The sequence below is a fragment of the Phoca vitulina genome, unplaced genomic scaffold (assembly GCF_004348235.1).
Source record: "Phoca vitulina isolate PV1807 unplaced genomic scaffold, GSC_HSeal_1.0 scaffold13, whole genome shotgun sequence".
Classification (NCBI taxonomy): Eukaryota; Metazoa; Chordata; class Mammalia; order Carnivora; family Phocidae; genus Phoca; species Phoca vitulina.
The window spans coordinates 42,624,277-42,647,148 of record NW_022589716.1 but is presented as its reverse complement, the minus strand read 5'-3'; the positions used below and the strand labels follow the sequence as shown (position 1 = coordinate 42,647,148).

The following is a 22,872-nucleotide window of genomic DNA, read 5'->3' as shown; positions in this document are numbered from 1 at the left end:
CGTGGACATGGGTCCCAGCTTCCACTTTTGAGCCAGTTCGAAGCCTTGTGATTTCCCCTGGCAGTCCGGAGTCAGCTTCCCCTCAGAGCACAGATCATCCAGAGCAGCTGATGGGGGGTTACTTCTCCTTTAAAAATTTTTTTTTAGATTTTATTTTTAGGATAAGAGAAAAAAAAAAAGTTGGAGGAAAGGCTTTTTAGAAAATTCCTTCGGTACAGAATTAATGGCTTGTGAACGTCAGGGCGGGCAGGCGAGAGCTGGATTCCCGGCGTGTTCCTGCCTCATCCTCTCTGCCGCGACCGGCCCACAAATCACCCTCATCTGGGTGCCCTGTCCGGCTTTTCCTGGCTGGCTGGGGTCTCCCATTGTGGGGCCCAGGGCAGAAAACCCTAAGGGTGTCATCCGGGGCCTCCTAGGTCTTCCCTTCCCTCCCCCCGTCCCAGAGCTCAGGGAGGAAAATCATGTTCTCCAGGCAAGGGTTTACAATTTTAATTTTAAAACAGCTTATTATTTCATGACGCAAGTAATCCATATTCAGTGAAGAGAAGTTATGTAACCCCTAGGAGAAGCTTCCCTCATGGCAGGCCTCAGGCCCAAGTGCCCGCTCTCCCGCCTACTTGCTGACAGAGCTCCCCTCACCTCTTCCCTGCAGCTGCAGGATGGCTGAGGGGTGGGCCCGGGACCAGGAGAGGCCGCTGGGGGAAATGGTCCAGCATCCCCTTTCCACAGCTGTCCCCCACCTCAGGCACACACAGAATGAAGTCAGGCAGGGTAGGTCTGAAGCTGCAGGACAAGAGGGAGCCAATTATGTGACAGTCTGGGGAATGACACTCTGGGCAGAGGGAACAGCATGAGCAAAGGCCCTGAGGTAAGGCCCAGTGTTTGAGGAACAGAAACGAGCCTCCCCCTCCCGTGGCTGGAGTGGAGGAGTATGGGTGAGGAGGGTATGGGATGGGTTTAGAAGGGCTGGGGCCCCTGATGGGAGGATTTAGGATTCAGTGTTTATTCTGAATGTTGTGTAAGCCATCAGAGGGTATCAAGCTGGGGAGGCCTCTTCGCATTTTTCAAGGGCTCACTTGGCAGCTGTGTTCAAGGGGACATGTCGAGGTCAGAGCAGGCCCAGAAAAGAGGGGCTGGGAGAGCCTCCCGGGGGAGAGGCTGCCTTAGGGGCTCCTGGGCAGTCCAGTGGAAAGCTTTAGAGGTAGGCATGATTTGTCCCAAATTCGTTTATAATATTTGAGTGACAGTCCTATCTGAAACAGCAGCAGCGTCAGCTAGCACTTCGGAGCATTTAGGCGTAGTGCGGGCGCTTCCCAACCAGTGAGCTCATCCCACTTCTTGTGAGGGGAGTGCGAGAGATGTGCCTACTTAATAGTTAAAGAAACGGAGGCTCAGAGAAGCGAGGTCACTTGCCCGGTCACCCCCGGCCATCCTGTGGAAGACCACCTACTCTCGGGTTCTGGCCCAGGGGCGGCCTCAGCCCCACCCCACCTCTGGGCTCAGGGCCTGGCCGCCCAGGGACGCTCTGGGATACAGGTCTCACCTAGAAGCCTGTGGGGCCTGAAACTGTGTTTATTCGCCCAAGGACAGGTGGACCTGGTATTTATTGTTTGTTTTTGAAAACTAGCTGGGCTTTTGAGCAAACCGCACACGGGCACATCATCAGTGGCTTAGGCTTGCAAAAAGCACAAATGAGAAATTAAAAAAAAAAAAGAAAGAAAGAAAACAACACAAAGACTCTAAGGCTGCTCCCTAAAGCTGGTTCCGATGCTACATTCTAGTGACCTTCTGAGTCCCTGCTCAGAGCTTCCGCTGCCCATGTTCCAGCGTCCAGGGGGCTGAGGGGGGCTCAAGTCTGCTGCTAGTTTCAGTCATAGAGGCATGACACTGCAACTGGTGATCTAGAGTGGGCTCCTTCCCCTCTGAACCTCAGTCTCCCCATCTGTGACATGGGACCTCATAGGGTGGCCAGGATACAGGGAGTTGATGCCCAGGCCTGGTACAGTGTCAGTTCTCAGTAAACGCAGCCTGTTATTTTTTTTTTTAAGATTTTATTTATTTATTTATTTGAGAGAGAGAGAGAGAGAGCACACAGAGGGAGAGGGAGAAGCAGACTCCCCGAGTAGCAGGGAGCCCGACGCGGGACTCGATCCCAGGACCCTGAGATCATGACCTGAGCTGAATGCAGACGCTTCACCGACCGAGCCACCCAGGCGCCCCAAACACAGCCTGTTATGTTCACCATCATGACTGTTACCTTATTGTGGATGCACCAGCTTTACCAAAACGGCCCTATGACGCCCTGTGACTTTTCTCAGCCGGGTATCTTTGTGCCTCGATCCATACGGATTTGTGGTGTCACTCAGTGGTGGGGGCGGCTCTCCTGGACGATGCGCCATTATCTTCCTGCTCCATCCCGCAGGACCCTGAGGTTGTGTCCCCCTGTCCACTCTTCTAAACCATCCTTGTGTCTGCATCCTTGTGGATTTGCACGATTATCTTCCCAAAGGTGTTTTCCTGGAGGCCTGTTTGGTATTTTTGTGCAAATTGCAGAAGGAACCTTCAGAAGGAGCAACAAGACCCAGGGAGGGGGTGGGAACAAGTCCAGGGCATGGCTGGGGGCTGGGGTCCCTAACTCCATTTGTCTCACTCCAGCGTGTGCTGGGACTGATTCGCCACTTGGAGTGGCGCTGGGCCGATGCGGACGGCAGGGCTATGCACTTGGACGCACCTTGCCTTGGTCTGCCCGTCTGTAATGTGGGCAGATGAGGGGGATGCATGGTCGTAGGAGAAAGGGAGGGCCTCGGTGTGGGGAGGCCTCAGTCTGGGGTCTGGTGAGCTGCTGGGAATTTGGATGGTGGTGCTGGGGTCAGAGCAGGGGCCCCGGGAGGAGGAAACCCCCTGGCTGCTGTGGAGACCCAGCCAAGGCAGGAGGGACGCCTCTTGGGTAGCAGCAGGTCAGCTGAAGCGGAGGATGGCCTCGGGAGGTCTGGTGTGGGCTTCTCTGCCCTGCCGGCTGTGGCCGGCCACGAGGGGCAGCTCCAAGTCCATGAGGGTGTGTGGGCCTCACCCTGTCCTTACCTCACTGGCCTCCTGACCTTGTCCCGCTGCCAGCTCTTCCTGCCTCCATCACAGAACTTTTCCTGTACGGTTCCTACCTACCTGAAACGTCGTCCCCTTGGGGCAGCTCTGTGACGAACGCTGAGGTCAGGGGTCAGTCTACGGGGGATAGGGCCCTGCTTGTGTTTGGGCCTCAGCCCGGACCTGGGCATGTAAAGCCACAGCCGGACTTTAAAGGTCTGATACTGAGGCCTGACATACAGTGTGGGCAGGGAGCCAAAGAAGGTTCTAGAGCCAAGGTCTGACATCCTGCTTCTTTTGCAGCTGCAGCCAGAGCAACTGGACTGTGGGGCTGCCCACTTGCAGCACCCGCTGTCCATCCTGCAGCCCCTGAAGGCCACGCCTGTGTTCCGAGCCCCGGGCCTCTCCTCTGTGGCCGTGGCCATGGTCAGCAACTACACCGTGGTCTTCCTGGGCACAGTCAGTGGGCGGCTGCTCAAGGTAGGGCTGGGGGGGTCAGGGCTGGGGAGGCTGAGGGGAGGCTGAGTCTGAGGAGGCTGTACACGTGGCCTCTGCAGGCCCAATATTAGTCCTCGTTCTCTCCGGTTTGCCCTCATACCATACAGTTTACAAAGCATCTTTCACATCCATTTCTTCTACTCTTGCTCATAACAAGAAGGGCCGTGTTCTGCAGAGGAGGGAAACCAGGCCTGAGAGAGGCCCTTCTCTTGGGTCTCTAGGACTCGGGCTTTGAAGCAGCGGGATCTCTGTTCAGGTCTCTGGGCTCTGCCAATGCTAGCTACTTGACCTTGGACAGTGCATTTTCTCTCTCTGAGCCTCAGTTTCCCCATCTGTGGAGGGTTGTAAGCCCTGCCTCTTGAGACAGTTGTTGGGCTTTGACAGGGGAAGACCACAGCCTGGCAAGTGGGGGCTCTCTTGCCATTTCCTCCCCATACCCTGCTGGCCTCCCTCTGAAGATTCCCCCTCCCCCACCCGCCCCAACCAAGATGACTGCTTTCTGGAGGTAATGATTCCTGGAGCTGGGAAAGGTGAGAGGACTCTTACCACCATGGGGTAGGAAGGACTTTCCAGGGCCTGGGCCAGCTTCCTCCCAGCCACCTCCCATCCCCTGCCTGTCAGGAAAGCCAGCTGCCTGGCACAGCTCCAGTGTGTACCAGGCCCTGGCCTAATTGACTCAGATCCGATAACTCAATTCCCTCAGCTGCCCAGGCAGACGCCACGGGCTGGTGGGGCGGGGGGTGTGTGGCTGGGGATCAGTGCCCTGGCTGCCTGGCCCTGGGACCCTAGCTGGCTCACTAGCAGTGGTGGGGGAGGGGCCAGGTGTGGGAGCAGGGAGGGGGCGGGGGGCACCCTTCTCAGCCTTTGAAGCCCCACTGAGGGTCCTTAGGACAGTGGGACTCATGTTTTGGGGTCAGATTCTTGGATTTAGATCCTGGCTCTGCTGGCCCCAGCTGTGTGACCTGGGGGTGGTTGCTTCTCACCCTGAGCCTCAGTTTCCTCATCTATCATGGGGAAAATGAGCTGGACCATCCCAGACTGTGGTCAGAGTCTACTGTCCCCTGTGAGGGAGGTAGCGCCAGGATTCCCATTTCACAGATGAGAACGCTAAGCCGCCGAGAGGGGAGGTGACTGCCCCCAAGTCACACAGTGAGAGCTGGGGTTGAATTCAAGGCCAGCTGACCAGGAGCCCACATGACCCCTCAACCCAGACCTCTTTACCCACCACCCTGCGCTGTGCACTGTCTTCTCCCACCAGCCCTTCCCTGTTCAGGGCTTAGATTACAGCACCTGGCCCGGGCTCTCGAGCACAGTAGGTGCTCAATAGATGTTTGAAGGAGTGGAAATAAGCTGAGTATCTGCTGGGTGCCTGGGGGGAAGGCTGGAGACTGAGCAGGGGCCAGACTGCCTGGGCAGACTCCACCAAGAGGCCAGCTGGGATGGACGATATCTCAGGGGCTGGAACAGAGCCTGTGGGAGGCTGGGAAGAGAGTAATTTCAATTTGGTGTGTGGAGAGCATTTGAGAAGCTCTTCTAGAGGAGGTACCGGGAGGACAGATCTTTGCTGAAGGGAGAGGAAGAGAAATACTCCAGCAGGGAACAGAGCGTGTGCGAAGGCCTAGAGGCTAGAATGCCGGAGTTGGGTTGAGGGGGGTGGAAATGAGCCTGGAGGAGTAAGCTGAGGTCTGTTGTTGGGGCCTTGAATGCCAGAACAAGTTTATTCCATAAGCGGGAGGGAGCTACCAAAAGTTTGGAGCCCACAGAGGAGGGCTGGGCAGTAGGAGGCCCCTGGCAGCTGGCCCAGGGAGGCATCTAGACCGCTTGTCCCAACTCAGGGCCTGGCGGGGCCTCCAACAAGGCAGCATGCTAGCAATGTGAGGGGACAGCCAAAAATGAACAAAGTTTGGTGGAGCTCTGGTGGGCACTGTCTGTTCTCAGGAGGACATGCAGAGGGGCTCTCAGAGCTAGGGGAGCTTCTAGGCCTCAGGTAGTCCTGGTCTTCCTCTTGCCGGGACCCTGGACCTCACCCCCTCCCCTCATCCTTGGACTGTGGGGTCAGACAGGCCTGGGCTTGCACTGTGACCCTGAAGTGTCTTCATTTTATGACTCACCAAGTCTGTAGCCTCTCTGGGCCTCAGTCTCCTCATCTGTGAAATGGGCACAAGAGGGGAGGAATGAGAAGTGTGGCCCCATCAGCGCTTTGCAGGCATCTTCTCCATGTGTGCTCACCATAGTCCTGAGGGGCGGGAGCCATCGTGAGTCCCATTAGGTCAGGAAGCTGAGGCTCTGGCGGGGGGAGTGACAACTTGTACGTTTGTACAGCTTGTAAATGTCAAAGCCAGAATTCAAACCCACGTCCCTGCTCTGAGGCATGATGCCAGACAGCCTCCCAGAGAATCTTTTGTAAACTGTAAAGTCTGTATGTATTCACACGGTGGGATGTGCTGGGGAAGATCAGCGAGGGAAGGAGCTCCTGGTGGGGGCACCCGGCAAGGCACAAGTGTAGAGGCTGGACCCCCTGCCCTCCCTTACATGTCCGTGATTTCCCACTGGTCCCGGAAGGCCGGAAAGAGGATGAGGCTGAGACCCCAAGCCTCGGTCGGGTCCCCAGCTGCCGTGGGCACCATCGTGGTGCCCCGTCACCCTGATGCCCCCACCCCCACCCCCCACAGATCAACCTGAATGAGAGCATGCAGGTGGTGAGCAGGCGGGTGGTGACGGTGGCCTACGGGGAGGCTGTGCACCATGTCATGCAGTTCGACCCGGCAGACCCCGGTTACCTTTATCTGATGACGTCCCACCAGGTAAGGCCAGAGCCCCAGCCTGACGGGGCCCCCAGACATGCGAGCTTTCTCCCTCTCTTCCTCCCCGCAGGAGCACCTTCCCTCCCCATCCCCTTGGTCGGCTAGCCCTTCCCCTCCCAGAGTAGACACCGCCTCTGCAGGGGAAGCCCTGTTTCCCCACGTGCCCCCTGTTATAGCCCCGAGCCTCAGTTTCCCCAGTGTCTCAGGGCCCTGGCCATGGCTGATTCCCCACGGAGCTGGGCCCTCACCTCTGCCTCCAGATGGCCCGGGTGAAAGTCGCTGCCTGTGCCATGCATGCCACCTGCGGGGACTGCGTGGGGGCCGCCGACGCCTACTGCGGCTGGTGTGCCCTGGAGACACGGTGAGGCTCCCTGGGGCAGAGGCTGGGCACGGCGGGGCGGGGGGAGCCCACCGGGGGCCTGACCAGCGCCCCGCCGCTCCAGGTGCACCCTGCAGCAGGACTGTGCCAGCTCCGACCAGCGGCATTTCTGGACCAGTGCCAGCGAGGGCCCCGGCCGCTGTCCCGCCATGACGGTCCTGCCTGCAGAGATCGACGTGCACCAGGAGTACCCAGTGAGTCGCGGGGGAGCCAGCGCTCAGCTCGGGGGCGACACGGGGTGGGACGCCGCCCTTCATCTGGCCCCCAAGCCCTGAGAGGTGGAGACTCCTGCGCATGGTGCCCCAGGGACCCGGAGGCGAATAATGAGAATGACTGGGCTTTGCTGAGCTCTCACTGAGTACTCAGCACTCGCTCTGCCCGAGACGGTCACCTCTGTTAGGCCTCACACAACTCTGTGAAGTGGATGCTCTTTTTTTTTTTTTTTTTTTTAAGATTTTATTTATTTATTTGAGACAGAGAATGAGAGAGAGAGAGAGAGCACATGAGAGGGGTGAGGGTCATAGGGAGAAGCAGGCTCCCTGCCGAGCAGGGAGCCCGATGCGGGACTCGATCCAGGGACTCCAGGATCATGACCTGAGCCGAAGGCAGTCGCTTAACCAACTGAGCCACCCAGGCGCCCGAAGTGGATGCTCTTAACATCCCCATTTTACAGATGAGGAAATTGAGGCACAGAGAGGGAAAGTGACTTGCTCAGGGTCATACAGCTAGGGATTAGGGGAGCTGGGATTTGAACTCAAGTGGGCAGGCTTTAGAGTCTCAGGAGGGAGGGCGCAAGTTGGAGGGTAGAAGGAGAGTGAGTCCCCAGCCCCCACCTCTTCCCGGCCCCAGTACAGGGAAGCGGCAGAGGGGCCACCAAGTGCCAGGCCACTATTGCTTGTTCTCAGATGAATCTGCAGTGTGGAGGCCTGGAGCTGCTGTAGCGGGCGGTATGGGGCAGGGGCTGAGGGACAGACAGCACTGCCCTCAGTGACTTCTCTGAGGCTGGGTACCCTCATCCATCAACAGGGAGAGATGGTGGTTCTAAAGGGCCAGATGGGGCCTGGGGCTCCTCTGCACCCCTCTCCCCATTATCATGTATCACAGAGTCCTTCACATGCTTTATCTCATCAGGCGGACTGGGCATAGGTTTGTCCATCTATCCATTCATTCCATTCATGTATTCATTCATCAAATGTATTCTTGAGCACCTACTATGTGTTAAGTGCAGTTCTGGACTCTGGGGACAGAGCATTGAACAAGGCAGACAAAGTCTTGGCCCTTGAGCAGCTGCTTGTGGGGGCTGAGGGAATAGGCAAGGTAGGCTGCCAAGACGGGGGGGAAAGGTATGATTGTGAAAAGGGAAGCAGAAGAGAGGGGGGTGGAGAGGGGGGGGGGGGGGGGGGGGGGGGGATCACTGATGTTTTAGACCAGGTCGGAGCTGGCCTTGTGCTGCAAATGTTGTCTTTGAGCAACACTTTGAAGTAGGTGAGTCAGCTGGGCCTCTGGGAAGAGCGTTCTAGGCAAAGGGAATTGCCCTGCGGTGAGAAAAGATTGGTAGATTTGAGAGACTCTCAGGGGAGGGGGTCAGAGAAGTCACGGGGACCAGATCATGTAAAGCCTCCTCGACTGCTGTCAGGTGGGCCGTTTCTTTGGGCAGCTGGGGAAACTGAGGCCTAGAGAGCCCCAGGTAGGATATGGCCCCCTGGCCTGGAGTCCCGGCCACCAGGGCCCCCCTTCTCCCAGGGTTGCTAGGGTGGGGGTGGGGCCGTGAGGGGAAAGGCCTGCTCCCCACTCCCCCAGCTGAGGGGCCCTGGCCCCCAGGGCATGATCCTGCAGATCTCGGGCAGCCTGCCCAGCCTCAGTGGCCTGGAGATGACCTGTGACTATGGGAACAACATCCGCACCGTGGCCCGGGTCCCAGGCCCCGCCTTTGGCCACCAAATCGCCTACTGCAACCTCCTGCCGAGGGACCGCTTCCCGCCGTTCCCGCCCCACCAGGGTAAGTGCCTCACTCACTGGGCATTCCACACCGTGGAATGTCAGGCATGGGGGTCCTGCTATCACAGCCTCCGAGTGGAGACCCCGACCCCTTTGTCCTTCTCTCCCTGGTTCCCCGGGTCCATTCTAGATCACGTGATTGTTGCGATGTCTGTGAGGGTCAACGGGCGGAATATCGTCAGGGCCAATTTCACCATCTACAATTGCAGCCGCATTGGACAAGTGTATCCGCACACGGCGTGAGTGGGTCAGGGCGCTTGCCTCCAGGTGGTGGGCGGGGGGGCGGGGAAGGGTCTCTGCTCCCAGGAAGGCCCTTGGAAGACAAATGGTGGTGTCCTAGAGGCAGATAGGACCCTCGCTTGTTCGCTTGCCAGTTCGTTTACCGTGCTGCAAACCCTCGCTGGGCTTCCGGGAGCACTCAGGCCGCAGGGGCAGAGAGAAGTGCTTTCATCACACTAAATTTCGTCTCCTAAAGGTCCTGCTTGTCTCTTTCCTCCTTGCATACCTATTGTAGGGAGCTCACTATCTTAAGAGTGCCCAAGCCCCTGATGATGCAGAAGACCTTTTCCCCCCGCGTTGGGATCTGCTTCTTGGGTCCCAGTTCCCGGGGGCGGGGGGCGGAGTGAGGGTGGGGAGCTGAGTGTCTGAGGGGCCCCTTGTCTTCCAGCTGCACCAGCTGCCTGTCGGCACAGTGGCCTTGTTTCTGGTGCACCCAGCAGCATGCCTGTGTCTCCAACCAGTCACGGTGTGAGGCCTCCCCCAATCCCGTGGTAAGTTAGGCCTGGGGGGATGCCCTCTGCCTCTTTCATTACCATTTTTTTTTTTTAGTACATTGAGAACATTTCCACGTCATTAAATTTTCTTCCTGGCACCAGATCTAACAGCTGCGCTGGGCTCATCACATAACAGCACATTTAACCAATCCCCTATTGTTGGATATACTGATCACTTCCCATTTCTTTCTTGTGTTCTGATATAGCCAGGGCATGGTGTGTGTCCTTGATTATTCCCTGGAGACCAGTTCTAGAAATGGCACTTTGGGGGTGAAAACGGGGCCATATTTTTACACCTTTAACTCAACTGCCTCCAGAAAGCCTGAGCCAGTTTAAACTCCCACCTGCAGTAGAAGAGCCCCTTTCTGCACATTTTGCTGATACCAGCTAGTTTGTTGTTTTTTTTTTTAAGATTTTATTTATTTGAGAGGAGAGAGAGAGCGAGAAAGAGCATGAGTGGGGGTGGGGGGCAGAGGGAGAGGGACAAGCAGACTCCTTGCTGAGCAGGGAGCCCAACATGGGGCTCGATCTCAAGACCCTAAGATCATGACCTGAGCTGAAGGCAGATGCTTAACTGACTGAGCCACCCAGGTGCCCCGATACTGGCCAGTTTTAAATCTTACCTGTAACATTTTCAACAACCACGTGGGATCAGGGCAGTTGTCCCTGAGGCCAGGAAGTACCAGGCTGGGACCTTGAATCCAAGCCCCTGTGGCTTGGGCCCATGTTCTCCTGCCTTCCCCAGATCAGGAATTGGGCTGAAAGGCCCTCACCTTGGTCTCCCCATGGGCGCTGGGGACCCCGGGGCAGGTGATTGCTTGGGCAGAGAAGGTGAGCTGGCCTCAGGAACCACATGCGTCCAGGTCCTGTTGCTTCTGTGGTCCCTTGAGCTCTACAGCTGGCCAGGATCCAGGCCCTTCTGGGTACTCTGGAATGGCTGGATTGAATCAATTACACTGGGGTGGGCGTGGTGGGGAGAGTTGGGGGATGAGGGAAATACAAATGAAAATGCCACATACCTTGTGGCTGGTTGGTTTCTGCGGTGTGTTCACTCGCAGGGTGGCCTTCTGCCTTTGCCCAAAAAGCTTCTAAGGCCACCCCAGCCTCGGTCCAGTGATGACCAAATGGGATTCCTAAGGCTTTGGCTGGGGCTATCATGCTCAGCCAGGTGGTATGGCTAGATTGGGGCAGGGGTGGGGGGGCCAGGGTTTTGAGACCACAGCTCATCACCTCCTAGACCTCTGACTTGTGTTAGAGCTGTGAGGGGTCAGGATAAGGCACTGAGTCGCTGCCTGAGGCTCCTCCCTCCAGGAAGGGGATGTTCCTGCCCATTTTCCAGATGGTACAACTGAGGTAGCCAATATCGTTCTGGGGGTGCTGGTTCCTAATAGGAGGAGGTCACCCTGGACATGCGTTCCAGGGAAGCAGCCCCAGTCCCCAGAGCATCTGAAGCCCCAGCCTCTTGGCTCTGGGCTCAGAGAATCTCATCAGGAATCCTCCAAGCAGGTGTAGAGGTAAGTGTGCAGGTGCTAAGAGGGGGGGCCCCATGGCCCACACCTGGAATCCTCTGGTCTCTGCACCTCCTGCCTGAGCCTCAGAACTGCTTTGAAAAAGAGTCATCCAGGAGCTTAACTCAAAGGACCGACACAGTAACATGGGGCTTCTGGCACTGGGGAAGAGGCCCAGGGGAGTCTGTGTGGCCAAACCGTAGGGGAGGCCCCCAGGCCTCTGCATTGGACCCCAGGTTTCCAGTCTAGGCCAACCAGGACTCCTGTTCTCATTTGGGGTCCACATCTTCCAGCCCCAAGCCCAGGGCTTGGTACATAGTAGGGAGTCAGGGAATGTGAACGTAAAGCATTTGTGTTGGCAGCCTGAGTCCTGTGCTCTAATCTACAGGGATGATGGGGTGAGGAGGACCCAGCCTCAACACGGTTCATTCAGCATTGATTGGGCATCCTTTGTATGCCTGAGTCTGCACGAGGCACTGGGAAAGAACCCAGTTAAGCATAGTTCTGCCCTCCCCATCATGAGTCAAGAGCCCGAGGTGTGAGTTGTGGCTGTGTGATCCTGGGCAAGCTCCCGAACCTCTCTGTGCCTGTTTCCGCATTGCCTATTTTACTTACTATCAAATTACCCATTTTACTACTTTAAAATGGCCTTCCTTTGCTGTGCAGGGAATCTGGAGCTGCAACTATGAAGCAGTAGCCCCATACGTGGCCCGTAGTAGGTACTCACTAAAAGGCCACTGTGCTCCTCCGGAGCTGGTGGCCGCTTTGCTGGGTGGGCCAGGGAGCCCTTCTCTGGGAAGGGGACCTTTGTGCAGGGTCCTGACAGATGCGTAGGAGCTCACCAGTCTGCAGGTGTTTCTGTGGCGGCATCCCATAAACCGTCCCCCCCCCAGGTCTGTAGCTCTAGGGGCCAGGAGCTGGGGTGGGGAGCACAGAGAGGGCCTGTCTTGGAGGATTATTGTAATCTAGCAAGAGAAGAGGCAGCCCCCTCCCCAGGCCTGCAGAAGGCTCTGACTGATACTTAAGTTGGCACTTAATTACATCTCAGTTAGCCATGCGGGCGCCATGCTCCTGGTCAGGTGGTGGGCGGGGGAGGTTTGCACATCTGTCTGTGCCCCTTGAGCACTGGGAGGAGAGAGTAGGGCTTGGGCTAGGCCGGGAAGGTGTCCCAGGGGAGGTGCTGGGGACCGAGTCTCCTGTTACTTTCCCATTTCCTAGTGGGCCCCAGAAGGAGAAAGTGGAGGAGGGGAGAAGAGATGGGAGGGCAGGCCCCCTCAAAGGCGTGGATGCATCTGTGAAACTGAACTTCATTAGGAGCCAGTGGGGAGAGTGGTTTGGTAGGAGCAGGGGACAGCTTAGGGGGCTGTTACAGTACAGAAAGGTAGGAAGGGACCCGGTGTGGTGGATTCAGGGTCCCTGGGCCAGCCATGTATTGGGACATCAGTTCTTGACCCTTGGACATGGGAGAGACTGCAAGAGAGTCTGTGAGTCCCTCTGTGAACCAGCACACGCTGGGCTCCCATCGGGTTGATGGTGGCTCCCGGCACTGTTGACCCAGCATCTGTCCTCATTCCTGGTGTCCCACCTTCTCAGCTCTGCTGGAGTGTGGGGAATTGGCCGTGGTTTCCTGAACCTGCAGGCTCTGCCCCATGTGGCACTCCAGCAAAGGGCAGAAACTACTCAGCCTCTTTCTGAGGTGTCCATGGCTTGGCTTGGGATGGGACAGGGAGGCCCCTGTCCTTTGGTTGCATGTGGGGAAACCCTCGTTCAAACTGGACTTGCCCCAACAGAATTAATTGACTTGTGAGTGTGAAGTCTGGGGGGTGCGTCACTTTTAGGTACAGCTGGATCCAGGGGTTCCTGCCATGTTTTCGGGACTCCCCACCCCTCTGGGTGGGCTTCATGCTCATGTGGCCCTCTCCTCTTGGTAGCCAAGTCAGCCTCAGCAGCTCCAGGCAGGCTCCTGATTTCCTGGCAGCCCCAGAAAACAAAAAGAGCTTCTCTCTCTTATTGGTTCTACAGAAGTCCCGTAGCTGACTTTCACTGGCTGAGCTAGGGTCACTTATGCTCCCTGAACCAATTGCTGAGGCCAGGGCAGGCCTGGGACACCCGCCTATCCCTGGGGCTAGGGAGTAGAGTCAGTCTTCCCAAACCACAAGCCTGTGGGGGAAGTTCCCCAAAGGCCAAGCCAGACTTGGAGGCAGATGGTGGGGGCTGGAGGCTAGCAGCAGACGTTCCAGCTGGCCCCATGGAGGGTTAGCCAACTCTGGGGGGGGAGGTACCGAAGGAGGGCAAAGGGGCGCCAGGACCCTTAGCGTTGGTCCCACTCCGTAGAATGGGTACAAGCCTCCAAGTGGCCATGGGATCATAGATAAGGATCAAGGAGAATGGGAGGCCCTCAGGGGTGGTCCCATGTCATTCCCTCTGGGGGGCCTCCTGTAGAAGCTCTCCCTGCTCCGACCTCACCCCCCCAGCCCCTCCTGTCTGCCGCCGACCCACTGGTGGGGTGGAGCTGGGAGGACAGAGCTCAGAGCCCCCCCCCGCCAGTCGCAAGGCAGAACTGGCAGGAGCCATGAAGACTGATTGCAAACATGTGGGTTCCATTCTCTGAAATTCCATGGGGTTTACACACAAGACTGCGGCAGACAGCAGCTCGGAGGGACAGAGATTTGTGTGTGCTCACACTGAGCTGGACACGAGCTCCTCCCCCCCAGCCCCGCAGAACGGTCAGCTCAGGAGGCCTCGCCCGGGCCTGCCTGTGCTGTTGTTTCAGCCAAGGCCTCTGCGGCCCGCACCAGGCGCTGCTCCCGGGTGGACGGGCCGGCCTGGGCGAGGTTTCTGGCCTGGTGGTCAGCACACAGTCGGGACAACTCGGAGGCCTCTGGTGCTGCCCATTCCATCTTGGGCAAACTGCTCTGCTTCTCTGTGCCCCGATTTCCTAGTCTGTAAAATGGGTGTGATGATTGTACGTACCTCACAGGGCTGTTGGGGAGTTGGGATGTGGTGAATTAACACGGTGCAGAGTGCTCAGAACTGTCCAGGAGCACAGTGAGGGCTGTGCGAGCTAGTGACTACCACTGGTGTGGGCCCGGTGATCATTCATTGGCATCCCCTCAAGGTCCAGTGTTATGCTGGGTCCCTGAGGTACCCCTTGAGGAGCTCCCTGTCCGATTAACAGTAAGGAGAAAAGACTCCAGGGAGGCCTCCAAATTCTATCCCCAGAGGCCGTTGCCCTGGTTGCGTGACCTCAAGGTGGACACACAGGGATCATTGTGTTTCCAAATCTGTCCCCAGCCAGACTTGGGCAGAGCAGGAAGCCCTCTGGGCTGGAGGGTGGTCAGGCCTCGGTATGGTGTGACTGCCGCAGGGTCCCCAGTCTCCCTCTCTCTCAGGCTCTCGGAGGTCGGGCTCGGAGTGGGAGGAGGCAGGACATGGCCCACCGGGGCCCTCAGGTCAGAAGAACCTAGTGCAGGGTGGGGGCTCCAGACGTAAAGCTCAGAGAGGTCACTAAGGCGGCAGGGTGGGCATAGCCCTGCCCCCTGGTCTCTGCCCCTCGCCCTAGGCCTCAGGTTCAGGCCTGTTTCTGGCCTGGGGCAGACAATAGGAGTTCAAAGACCAGCTCTGCCCTCTGACCTCAGGTATATCACCACCTGCCCTCCCTCACTCCCTCCCTCACTTCCTTCCTATTTTGAAGTAAAGTAACCCCCCGCTCCATCAGCCTCAGTGGCTGTACCTCCAACATGGGAATGCTGATGCCCAGGCCAGCCCCGGGACTCTCTGGGGGACTGGCGCCTCTGCCCGGAGGCTGTGACTCTCGCCTGCGGAAGTGGGGAAGGGTGTGGAGCCCGGTGGCACCAAGGTCCTCAGAGCCCGTTTCCCACGGGCCATCCAGAAGTCTGGAGTTTCTTTTTTCTGCATCATTTAACGTGTGTCAGTCTGGAAGCCGAGTCTCAGAGAGTGGGTGCAGCCCCACATTTTATAGCTGGGAAAGATGAGGCCCAGAGATGGGGAAGGGGGCCAGCCCCAGAGCAGCCACGGGGGCACTGGTTCCATCACTGGGCTGCTTATTTCATTGCTCTGTGCCTCAGTTTCCTCATCTGTAAAATGGGGCCAATAAAGCCTCCTGCCCAGAGGCTTGTCTTGAGGGTCAAATGAGATGGTGTTGGGAGGGGAGGTAGGCTGCAGCTGTAGGCTGGGGTGGCCGTGAGTCCTGTCCCTTCTGAAATTCTCCCGCATCACCCTCACCTCCTTGTGTTTTGACTGCAGAGCCCTCAGGACTGCCCTCAGATTTTGCCCTCACCCCTGGCACCCATGCCCACAGGCAGCTCACAGAGCATCCCAGTGCATCTGGCCAACGCTGCCTTCCAGGTAGGTGGGGGCCGGGCCCAGGCGGGGCAGAAGGCTGGGGAGAATGCCGTCCCGGATGGGGACCCACGCTCTGCGCCCTCCACCCACACTTTGGTTTTGTGTCTCTGAGTTTCCAGGTTCTGTTTGAGAAAGCCCCAGTGTGGTTGCAGGGGGTTGGAGGAAAGAGAAGTGGGTGGTGAGGGCCCAGCCCAAGGGACAGCAGGTTGCTAACAGCTCCTGAGGGAAACTCTGGTCAGGACCCACTGTGTATGGAAATGCTTTGGCCGGGACCCCCAGACTCCCCTCCCCTCCGAAGCTCTCCTGACGGAGCTGGGCTGCAGGCCACGGGTGGACCTGGTCCGTGTCCTGCCTGCCCCGCCCCTAGGCTGAACTGTGATTCTGGACACGCTTCTTCAGTTCATGGCTGACCTGTCTTACCTGAAGGAGGGCCCTGTGCTGCCCCATTCCCCATTGTTCCGATGGGGAAAAGGAGACCCAGAAAGGAGAAGTAGGTGTACATGACGTAGGGCTGGACTTGCACCCTAGCCCTGGACTCCTAAGACAGTGCTCTTCCCTGCAATCTGCCTTTACCTCCCCACCCCCGCATGGGGAGGAGGAGCGCCAGCTCCTTTCTGGGTCCCTCCTGGAAGAGTGTCTTGGGTGGGAAGTGTTGACAAGTACTGGAAGTGTGCCAGCCGTCCCCCTCCCCCCTCCCCAGCTCCTGGGGAGTCACCATCTGTTGCTTCCAAGGGGGAGCGGAGGCCTGTGCTAGCTGTCACACGTGGGGGGCCATGTGCCAGGCACCTGGGGTGTGTCGGGCAGCCTCGTGGCTGGGGCTGGGGCTCTGTGAGCGGCGGGGGCCCGCGCCCTCTGACTGCACCCTGCAGCCGTTGGGACAGAGCCTCCGGAGCATGAAGGTGCCTGGGCTGGATGGACGGAGGTGCTGCTCCCTGGGGCTGCGGGAGCCTGGCAGGGGGAGGCCCAGGCCCTGGGTTTGGGTGCTGGCTGCTGCTTCCCGGGGGACATGTGTCTGCCCTCAGTGTGCCTGAGCGATCCCGGCCCTCCTGGCCCTGGGCCTGCTTCTAGAACACGAAGGGTGGGGGGCGGGGGGGCGGGGCGCGGGCATAGCCCCCTGCCTGGGCTCTGCAGCAGCCCTGTTTGCTGGGCCTAACCCCCTGGGGAGCCCCAAGATAGCTTGGGCCTGCTGTCCCGAGTGGCTGAGGCCTGAGCCTCGGAGACAAGAGGACAGACCCCCTCCTGGCTCAGCATGGGCAAATGAGCTCAACAGCCACCTTCCTGTGTTAGCTTCAGAGGGAAGGGGGAGACAGGGCAGGCCGGGGGGGGAGGGGGGTGCTGACCTGTGTTCTCCTCAGGGTGTCACATCTGCTAACAACAGGGACATAAACAGGAAGTCCTGCCACGAGGCTGGCCTAACACACATGGAACCTGAATTTGTTCAGTCAGCGAATATTTATTGATACTGTTCCCCAGAGGCCTGTGCTGGGCAAGATGAGGCTGGGGAGTCAGGTCCTGTTTATTTAGTCAACAAACATGTATCGAGCACCTCCTGCATACTAACAGCCAGCATATATTAGTTACCCACAGTGTGCAACCTGCTAAAGATACATGATCTCCCGTTTCCCCAGCAACCCTACAGAGTAGGGAAGCCTGTTTCTACTGCTCAGTTGAGGAGACCAAGGCTCAGAGAGGAGAGCCACTAGCACAGGGTTGCACAGCTAGGAAGTAGCAGAGCTTGGGATTCAAACCGGTGGAACCTGAGCTCGTTCACTGCCACCCACTGCCCTTGGAGGTGTCACAGGGGCTGAGACCCAACCCCAACCCTTCCCAGGGGGTGGGGAGACCAATGTAAACAAGGCCTGGGCAGGGGGATAAGGGTGGTCCTTAACGTACAGGGTGGGGGCAGGCTTTAGGAACTTTCCAGAGCCCCTAACATGCACCCAACCCCCTGCTAAATGAGTGAATGATCAAATGAGGGGTGCCCACCTGATTTAAGGGGAGGGTCTGGGAAGTCTTTGGAACATGCGGCATTTGAACTGGATTCTGAAGGCTGTGTTGAGTTTTGCTGGGTGGTTAAAGTGGAGACAAGTTGTTTGGGTTGGAAGAATGGATGGGGCAAAGGCCCAGGGGCAGGGCAGCCCGTGCCATGTCAAAGAATGTCCTGCTATGGCTTGGGCGTCAGTCTATGGGACAGAGGTGGGGGGTTGTAAGGTTCAAAGAACAGGTGGAGTCTCACTGGGATGAACCTTGAATGCCAGACATGCTAAAGAGTCGGGACTTTATGAGCTGAATAAACAACCATTGGTTTAGGCCACTGGGGGATGTTGGTGAGGCTTTTAGTGGCACGGAGAGCACAAGGCCAAAGTTCTAGGTGTTCCTGTACTCTTCATCTCCCTCAAACATTGGACATGAAGGCCAGGAAGGGCATTTGGGGGGGGGGTAGGGGCCTGGGAGTAGGAAGCACTCAGCCCACTCCTCAGGGCAGTAGGCCATGATGTGCTGCTGATGGAGCTAGAGGGTAATGAGTGCTGATCCGACTTTCCTTAGCGCCCCCATGTCTCCCAGGGTGCAGCCCTAGAATGTAGCTTTGGGCCAGAGGAGATCTTTGAAGCCATATGGGTGAATGAATCCACCGTACACTGCAACCAAGTGGTGGTGAGTGCTGTGGCTCCAGTGGGGGTGGGGGGGGGGACAGCCTGCCCAAGTCCAGATGCTGTACTCCTTCCTTCCCACCTTATTCCCTTCCTCCTTCTGATCCCCCGATCCTCAACAGCCCTGCCCTCTCCTCTCTCCAGGACATCCATCCCCTCCCCCAGCAGAGACCTAGACACCACCCATGCCTCCCATGCTTTCTTGTCCTTTTGCAGCTGCACACGACCCAGAAGAGCCAGGTGTTTCCACTCAGCCTCCAACTAAAGGGGCAGCCAGCCCGATTCTTGGACAGCCCTGACCCCATGACAGGTGGGGGCCCCCATCTACCCCATATGGCCACAGGGGACTCAGCCTTAATGGGTAGGGCTCTACCTTGGGAGACTCAGCCAGTGCTCACTACACAGTCACAGATGTCCCATCGTGTTGTTCCCTAACACGCAGGTTCTCAGATCCGAGCCTTGCCATTCTGTACTTGGTCACTTGCTTGGTACTTATTTATTCACTGAGCAGCTACTCTGGGGCAGACTTCTCTATGTGAACGGCTGTGCAGCGGCAGGCCCTTGCTTAGCCTTCCCCCTCTGAGCCTCATCCTCCCCAGGTGACATGAGGCACAGGCCCTTTCCTGGAAGGCTTGATGAGGATTTGCTGAGATGATGCACACAAATCTTACAGCTGTGTCTGGGATGTAGTTAGCACCCCCAAATGGTAGCTGGTGTCCTTACTGTTCCTGCATGTATTGAATCAATCCCCCAAGAGCCTGTCCATGGGGAGCCTCAGATATCCCTGGTGGACATGGGGGCCCCCCACATCCCCACCATGAAGGCCCCAGAGAGACCACAGAACCAGCCTGCATACCCAGGGCCCTGAAGAACCCTCCCTGCACTCCCTTTGGGCCACTCCGAGGGTCTGAGGCCCTGGTGCCCGCAGAGCCCACATTGCTCAGTGGTTCCCCAGCATCCCGGAGCCGCAGTGGGGAGTAAACAGACCCACTCAGGCCTGGGTGTGAATCCTGGCCTGGCACTCACAGGCTGTGGGACCTTGGGCAAGTCGTTCCTCCCCTCTGAGCCTCAGTCTCTTACCTGTCCAATGGGGTTAGTAAAGCGCGCCCCCTGATTGAATCATGGTGAGGACGGATGATTTTAATGAGGCTGTCACTGTGCTGTGCTGAGCGCAGGCCCTGGAGGGCTTGGAGAACCAGGACTCACCTCCTGGGGGGGATGCCACCGCGAGAGGGAGGGTGCCGAGGGTACCTCGGTCGTGGGGGGGCTGCTGACTCATGCTGCCTCCATCTCTCTCCCAGTGGAGGTCTATAACTGTGCCATGGGCAGCCCCGACTGTTCTCAGTGCCTGGGTCGGGAGGACCTGGGACACCTGTGCGTGTGGAGTGACGGCTGCCGCCTGCGGGGGCCCCTGCAGCCCCTGCCTGGCACCTGCCCCGCCCCCGAGATCCGTGCGGTAAGCACCCCCACCACGGAGGCCCGTCATACCCACGTGCCTACCTGTGCAACACACACAGCAGCCCGCACGGGCCCTCAGACCCGTGGCCCCTGTGCTTCACATGACGGAGCGTGTGCCTGCAGGGTGACCACCTGAGCACCTGCCGGGGGCCAGGCCCCCTCCGCGCCGGACACACAGCCGTGAACACAACACATAGCACCCTCAACACGGAGCTAATGAGGTCGTGGGGGAGGAGGGTGGGCAGTAATAAGTACGGAAATAAATCATTTACATATAGAAGATAAGTGCTACAGAGAAAAACAGAGTAAAGGGGGGAGGCTGGAGTGGGAGAAATGCTGGGGCTCGGGGCTAGTTTTTATAGTGAGGTCAGGGAAACCTTGCTGATAGGGTGGTAACAGGTTGGGAGTAACCACCAAGCCTCAGATTTAAGGAAGAAAGTCCTAGGGAGGGATTGTCGTTAGCTTAGCCTGGGTCACGTGCCCCTCCCTGGCCCAGTTAGCTCTGGGGTGCAGGATCATGTGGTCAGACGTGGCCACTGGGAGCGGACCTCATTGTCCCCAGGAGACCCCACCCACCCAAGTTTCATTGATTTTGTGCGTGCACACTCACATCCCCACACCCATGTGGGCTCAGTAACCCACATGCACACCCTCACTGGCAGCCCCAGGGACCCGTCAAGTGAGCAGTGGCCCAACCCTCTCAGAGCCAGAACCTTCTCCTGAGTAGCAGGTGGACGTGGTCCTGCCTCCTCCTGGGTGTGTGCAGTAGTGGGGCGGGGGGGAAGCTGCTGAAGTCCCAGCCTCAGAACTTCATTCATCCTCTGTCACCTGGCAGATCGAGCCCCTGAGTGGCCCCTTGGACGGCGGGACCTTGCTGACCATCCGAGGCAGGAACCTAGGCCGGCGGCTTAGCGACGTGGCCCATGGCGTGTGGATTGGCAGCGTGGCCTGTGAGCCCCTGGCTGACAGATACACGGTGTCAGAGCAGTGAGTAGTGGGCAGGGCCCGGGGTGGTTCTGAATGACCTCTAGCGACCCGCCCCCAACAGTGCCAGCCACAGTTCTGCCCTCTCCCCTCGGCCATCCCACCCTCCTCGGCAGCCTGCTGCTCCCCAGAAATGGCCCACTGCCGGGTCTTCTGGACCTTGTCAAGCCATTCCCCCCTTCCCCGTGCATCCTGCCCTTTTCTGCTGTGGCCACTCGTCTTTACCCTTCAAGTTCCCATTTCAGTGTCTCCTGCTCCGGGAAGCCCTCCCATGTGCCCCTAGACCACTGCACTTCCACAGAAGCCTTGCGCTGATAAAAAATAAAACAAACAACAAAAACCTTGCGGTTAACAAAGCATGGGGCTGCCTGTGTGGTACAAGGGTCTGGGCCTACAGCTGTGGGGCCTGGCCCAGAGAGGCTCTAGAGAAGCAGGGAGTGAGCTGGATTTCCTTCTGGGCGGGCTGTAAGGCAAGCTTGCAGAAAGGCCATCAGTCTACCCCCTGGGCCAACGTTCTCATGGTTGGAGAACGTTCAGGTCCTAAGAGACGGTCTTATCCAGCCCCTTTTTCATATAGTTGCAGAACTGTGGGAAAGTCCTGGGGAAGAGCCTGGCATCAGGGTGGCAGTTTTCTAACTGATAGGGAATGGTTTCGGTATTTTGATGTGGGTGACGCTGTTGGGTGTCCTGGCCGCGTGGCCGCCCCAGCTGTGAGTGGGCGGGGCAGGTAGCTGAGCGCAGGCGTGGGGAGCTCACACACCCTCAGGGTGTGCTGGGGGGCGTTATTCAAGGGAGAACACCCAGCCCCTGAGCTCCTCGGGCTGCTCCGCTGACCAGAGCTGCCTCCCCCCAGGATTGTGTGTGCCACAGGGCCAGCGCCAGGGGCGTTCTCAGACGTGGTGACGGTGAACGCCTCTAAGGAGGGCAAGTCACGGGAGCGCTTCTCCTATGTGGTAAGGGAGGCCACGCCCACCTTCCTGCCCACCCCACCAGGCCCACACCTGGGGGATAGCCTGAAGCCTGACCACCTGTCTTCCTCCCCACAGCTGCCCCTGGTCCAATTCCTGGAGCCTGACAAGGGCCCCAAGGCCGGGGGCACCAGGATCACAATCCACGGGAGCGACCTCCATGTGGGCTCCGAGCTCCAAGTCCTGGTGAACAACACGGAGCCCTGCACAGAGCTCGTGTAAGCCCCGGGGCCTGGGCCACCCTTCCCAGCCCAGGGCAACTGGACGGCTGGGGGCTAAACGGGTGGAGGGCATCCTTGCACCAGGCATTACTCGGGTCTTCACTGGCTGTGTCCTCTTGGCCAAACCCCTCTCCCTCTCTGAGCCTCCGTTTCCTCATCTGGTAAGAATAGCAGTTACGAGTAGTACTCTGTGCCTGGCATAGAGTAGGTGCTTCATAAGTGACAGCGGCAGTGAAAATGGTGATGGTTGTGCACATTCCGAGATCCTCCGGCTGGCCCAGAGGTGTGTCTGCTGGCAGGGGTGGGGTCCACAACCTCTTGGTGAAATGCCTCTGTCTTTATTATTCACTTACTGTGTACCAGGCCCCAAGGATGGGCATTGCTGTGGAAACCAAGAAGAGCCCAGCACAGTCTCAGCCCTCAGGGGAAAGCAGACACTCCCACGGGAAATAGAAACATCTGAGATTGGGGGGAAAGTCTGTGCTTTCAGAGCCACCCCTCAGCAGGGGTGGCCGTTGAGAGAGGAGCTCTGGGAAGGCTTCCTGGATGATGCGGGATGGGGCAGAAAACTGGGAAGTAGCGGCAGGGTCTGAGAAGGGAGGGTTGAAGGTGGGGAGCACGGCCTGAGCAAAGGTGTGGTGGCGGGAATATGGAAACAACAGGTTTCTGTGCAAGGGGCCAGAAGCCCAGGCTGGGGCCCGTCGAGGAGGCCTGGAAGCCAGGCCAAGTGCACGGGCTTGCGCCCTGGGCGAGGGGGCAGGCAGGGGCAACCAGGGGGAGGTGGGGGCTGTGCTCACGATGCCACCGCCCTTCCGCAGGCGCACGGACACCAGCATCGCGTGCACGGTGCCTGAGGGCGCCCTGCCGGCCCCCGTGTCTGTGTGCGTGCGCTTTGAGCGCCGGGGCTGCGTGCGCGGCAACCTCACCTTCCAGTACATGCAGAACCCGGTCATCACGGCCATCAGTCCCCGCCGCAGCCCCGTCAGGTGAGACCCCGCACCCTGCCCCCCGGGCTGAGCTGGCTCTCCGGGGCTGCGGGTGGCCTGACGTGGCTTGCCGTCTCCTGCAGTGGCGGCAGGACCATCACGGTGGCTGGCGAGCGTTTCCACATGGTGCAGAATGTGTCCATGGCCGTGCACCACATCGGCCGGGAGCCCACGGTGAGGGGGCAAGGGGCCAAGGCG

General features: G+C 58.5%; 1 protein-coding gene across 1 annotated transcript in view; it reads left to right on the top strand.

Moving 5' to 3' along the window:
- Window positions 1-22,872, top strand: part of PLXND1 (plexin D1) — a 59,141-nt gene that overhangs the window by 14,873 nt on the left and 21,396 nt on the right. The window contains exons 2-17 of the mRNA XM_032411977.1: window positions 3,385-3,561; window positions 6,252-6,383; window positions 6,644-6,744; window positions 6,827-6,956; window positions 8,584-8,761; window positions 8,891-8,999; window positions 9,428-9,530; window positions 15,308-15,409; window positions 17,972-18,061; window positions 18,274-18,367; window positions 19,359-19,513; window positions 20,351-20,502; window positions 21,353-21,452; window positions 21,546-21,685; window positions 22,507-22,674; window positions 22,758-22,848. Coding sequence (XP_032267868.1) covers window positions 3,385-3,561; window positions 6,252-6,383; window positions 6,644-6,744; window positions 6,827-6,956; window positions 8,584-8,761; window positions 8,891-8,999; window positions 9,428-9,530; window positions 15,308-15,409; window positions 17,972-18,061; window positions 18,274-18,367; window positions 19,359-19,513; window positions 20,351-20,502; window positions 21,353-21,452; window positions 21,546-21,685; window positions 22,507-22,674; window positions 22,758-22,848 — 2,022 coding nt within the window. The remainder of the gene's footprint in view (window positions 1-3,384; window positions 3,562-6,251; window positions 6,384-6,643; window positions 6,745-6,826; window positions 6,957-8,583; window positions 8,762-8,890; window positions 9,000-9,427; window positions 9,531-15,307; window positions 15,410-17,971; window positions 18,062-18,273; window positions 18,368-19,358; window positions 19,514-20,350; window positions 20,503-21,352; window positions 21,453-21,545; window positions 21,686-22,506; window positions 22,675-22,757; window positions 22,849-22,872) is intronic.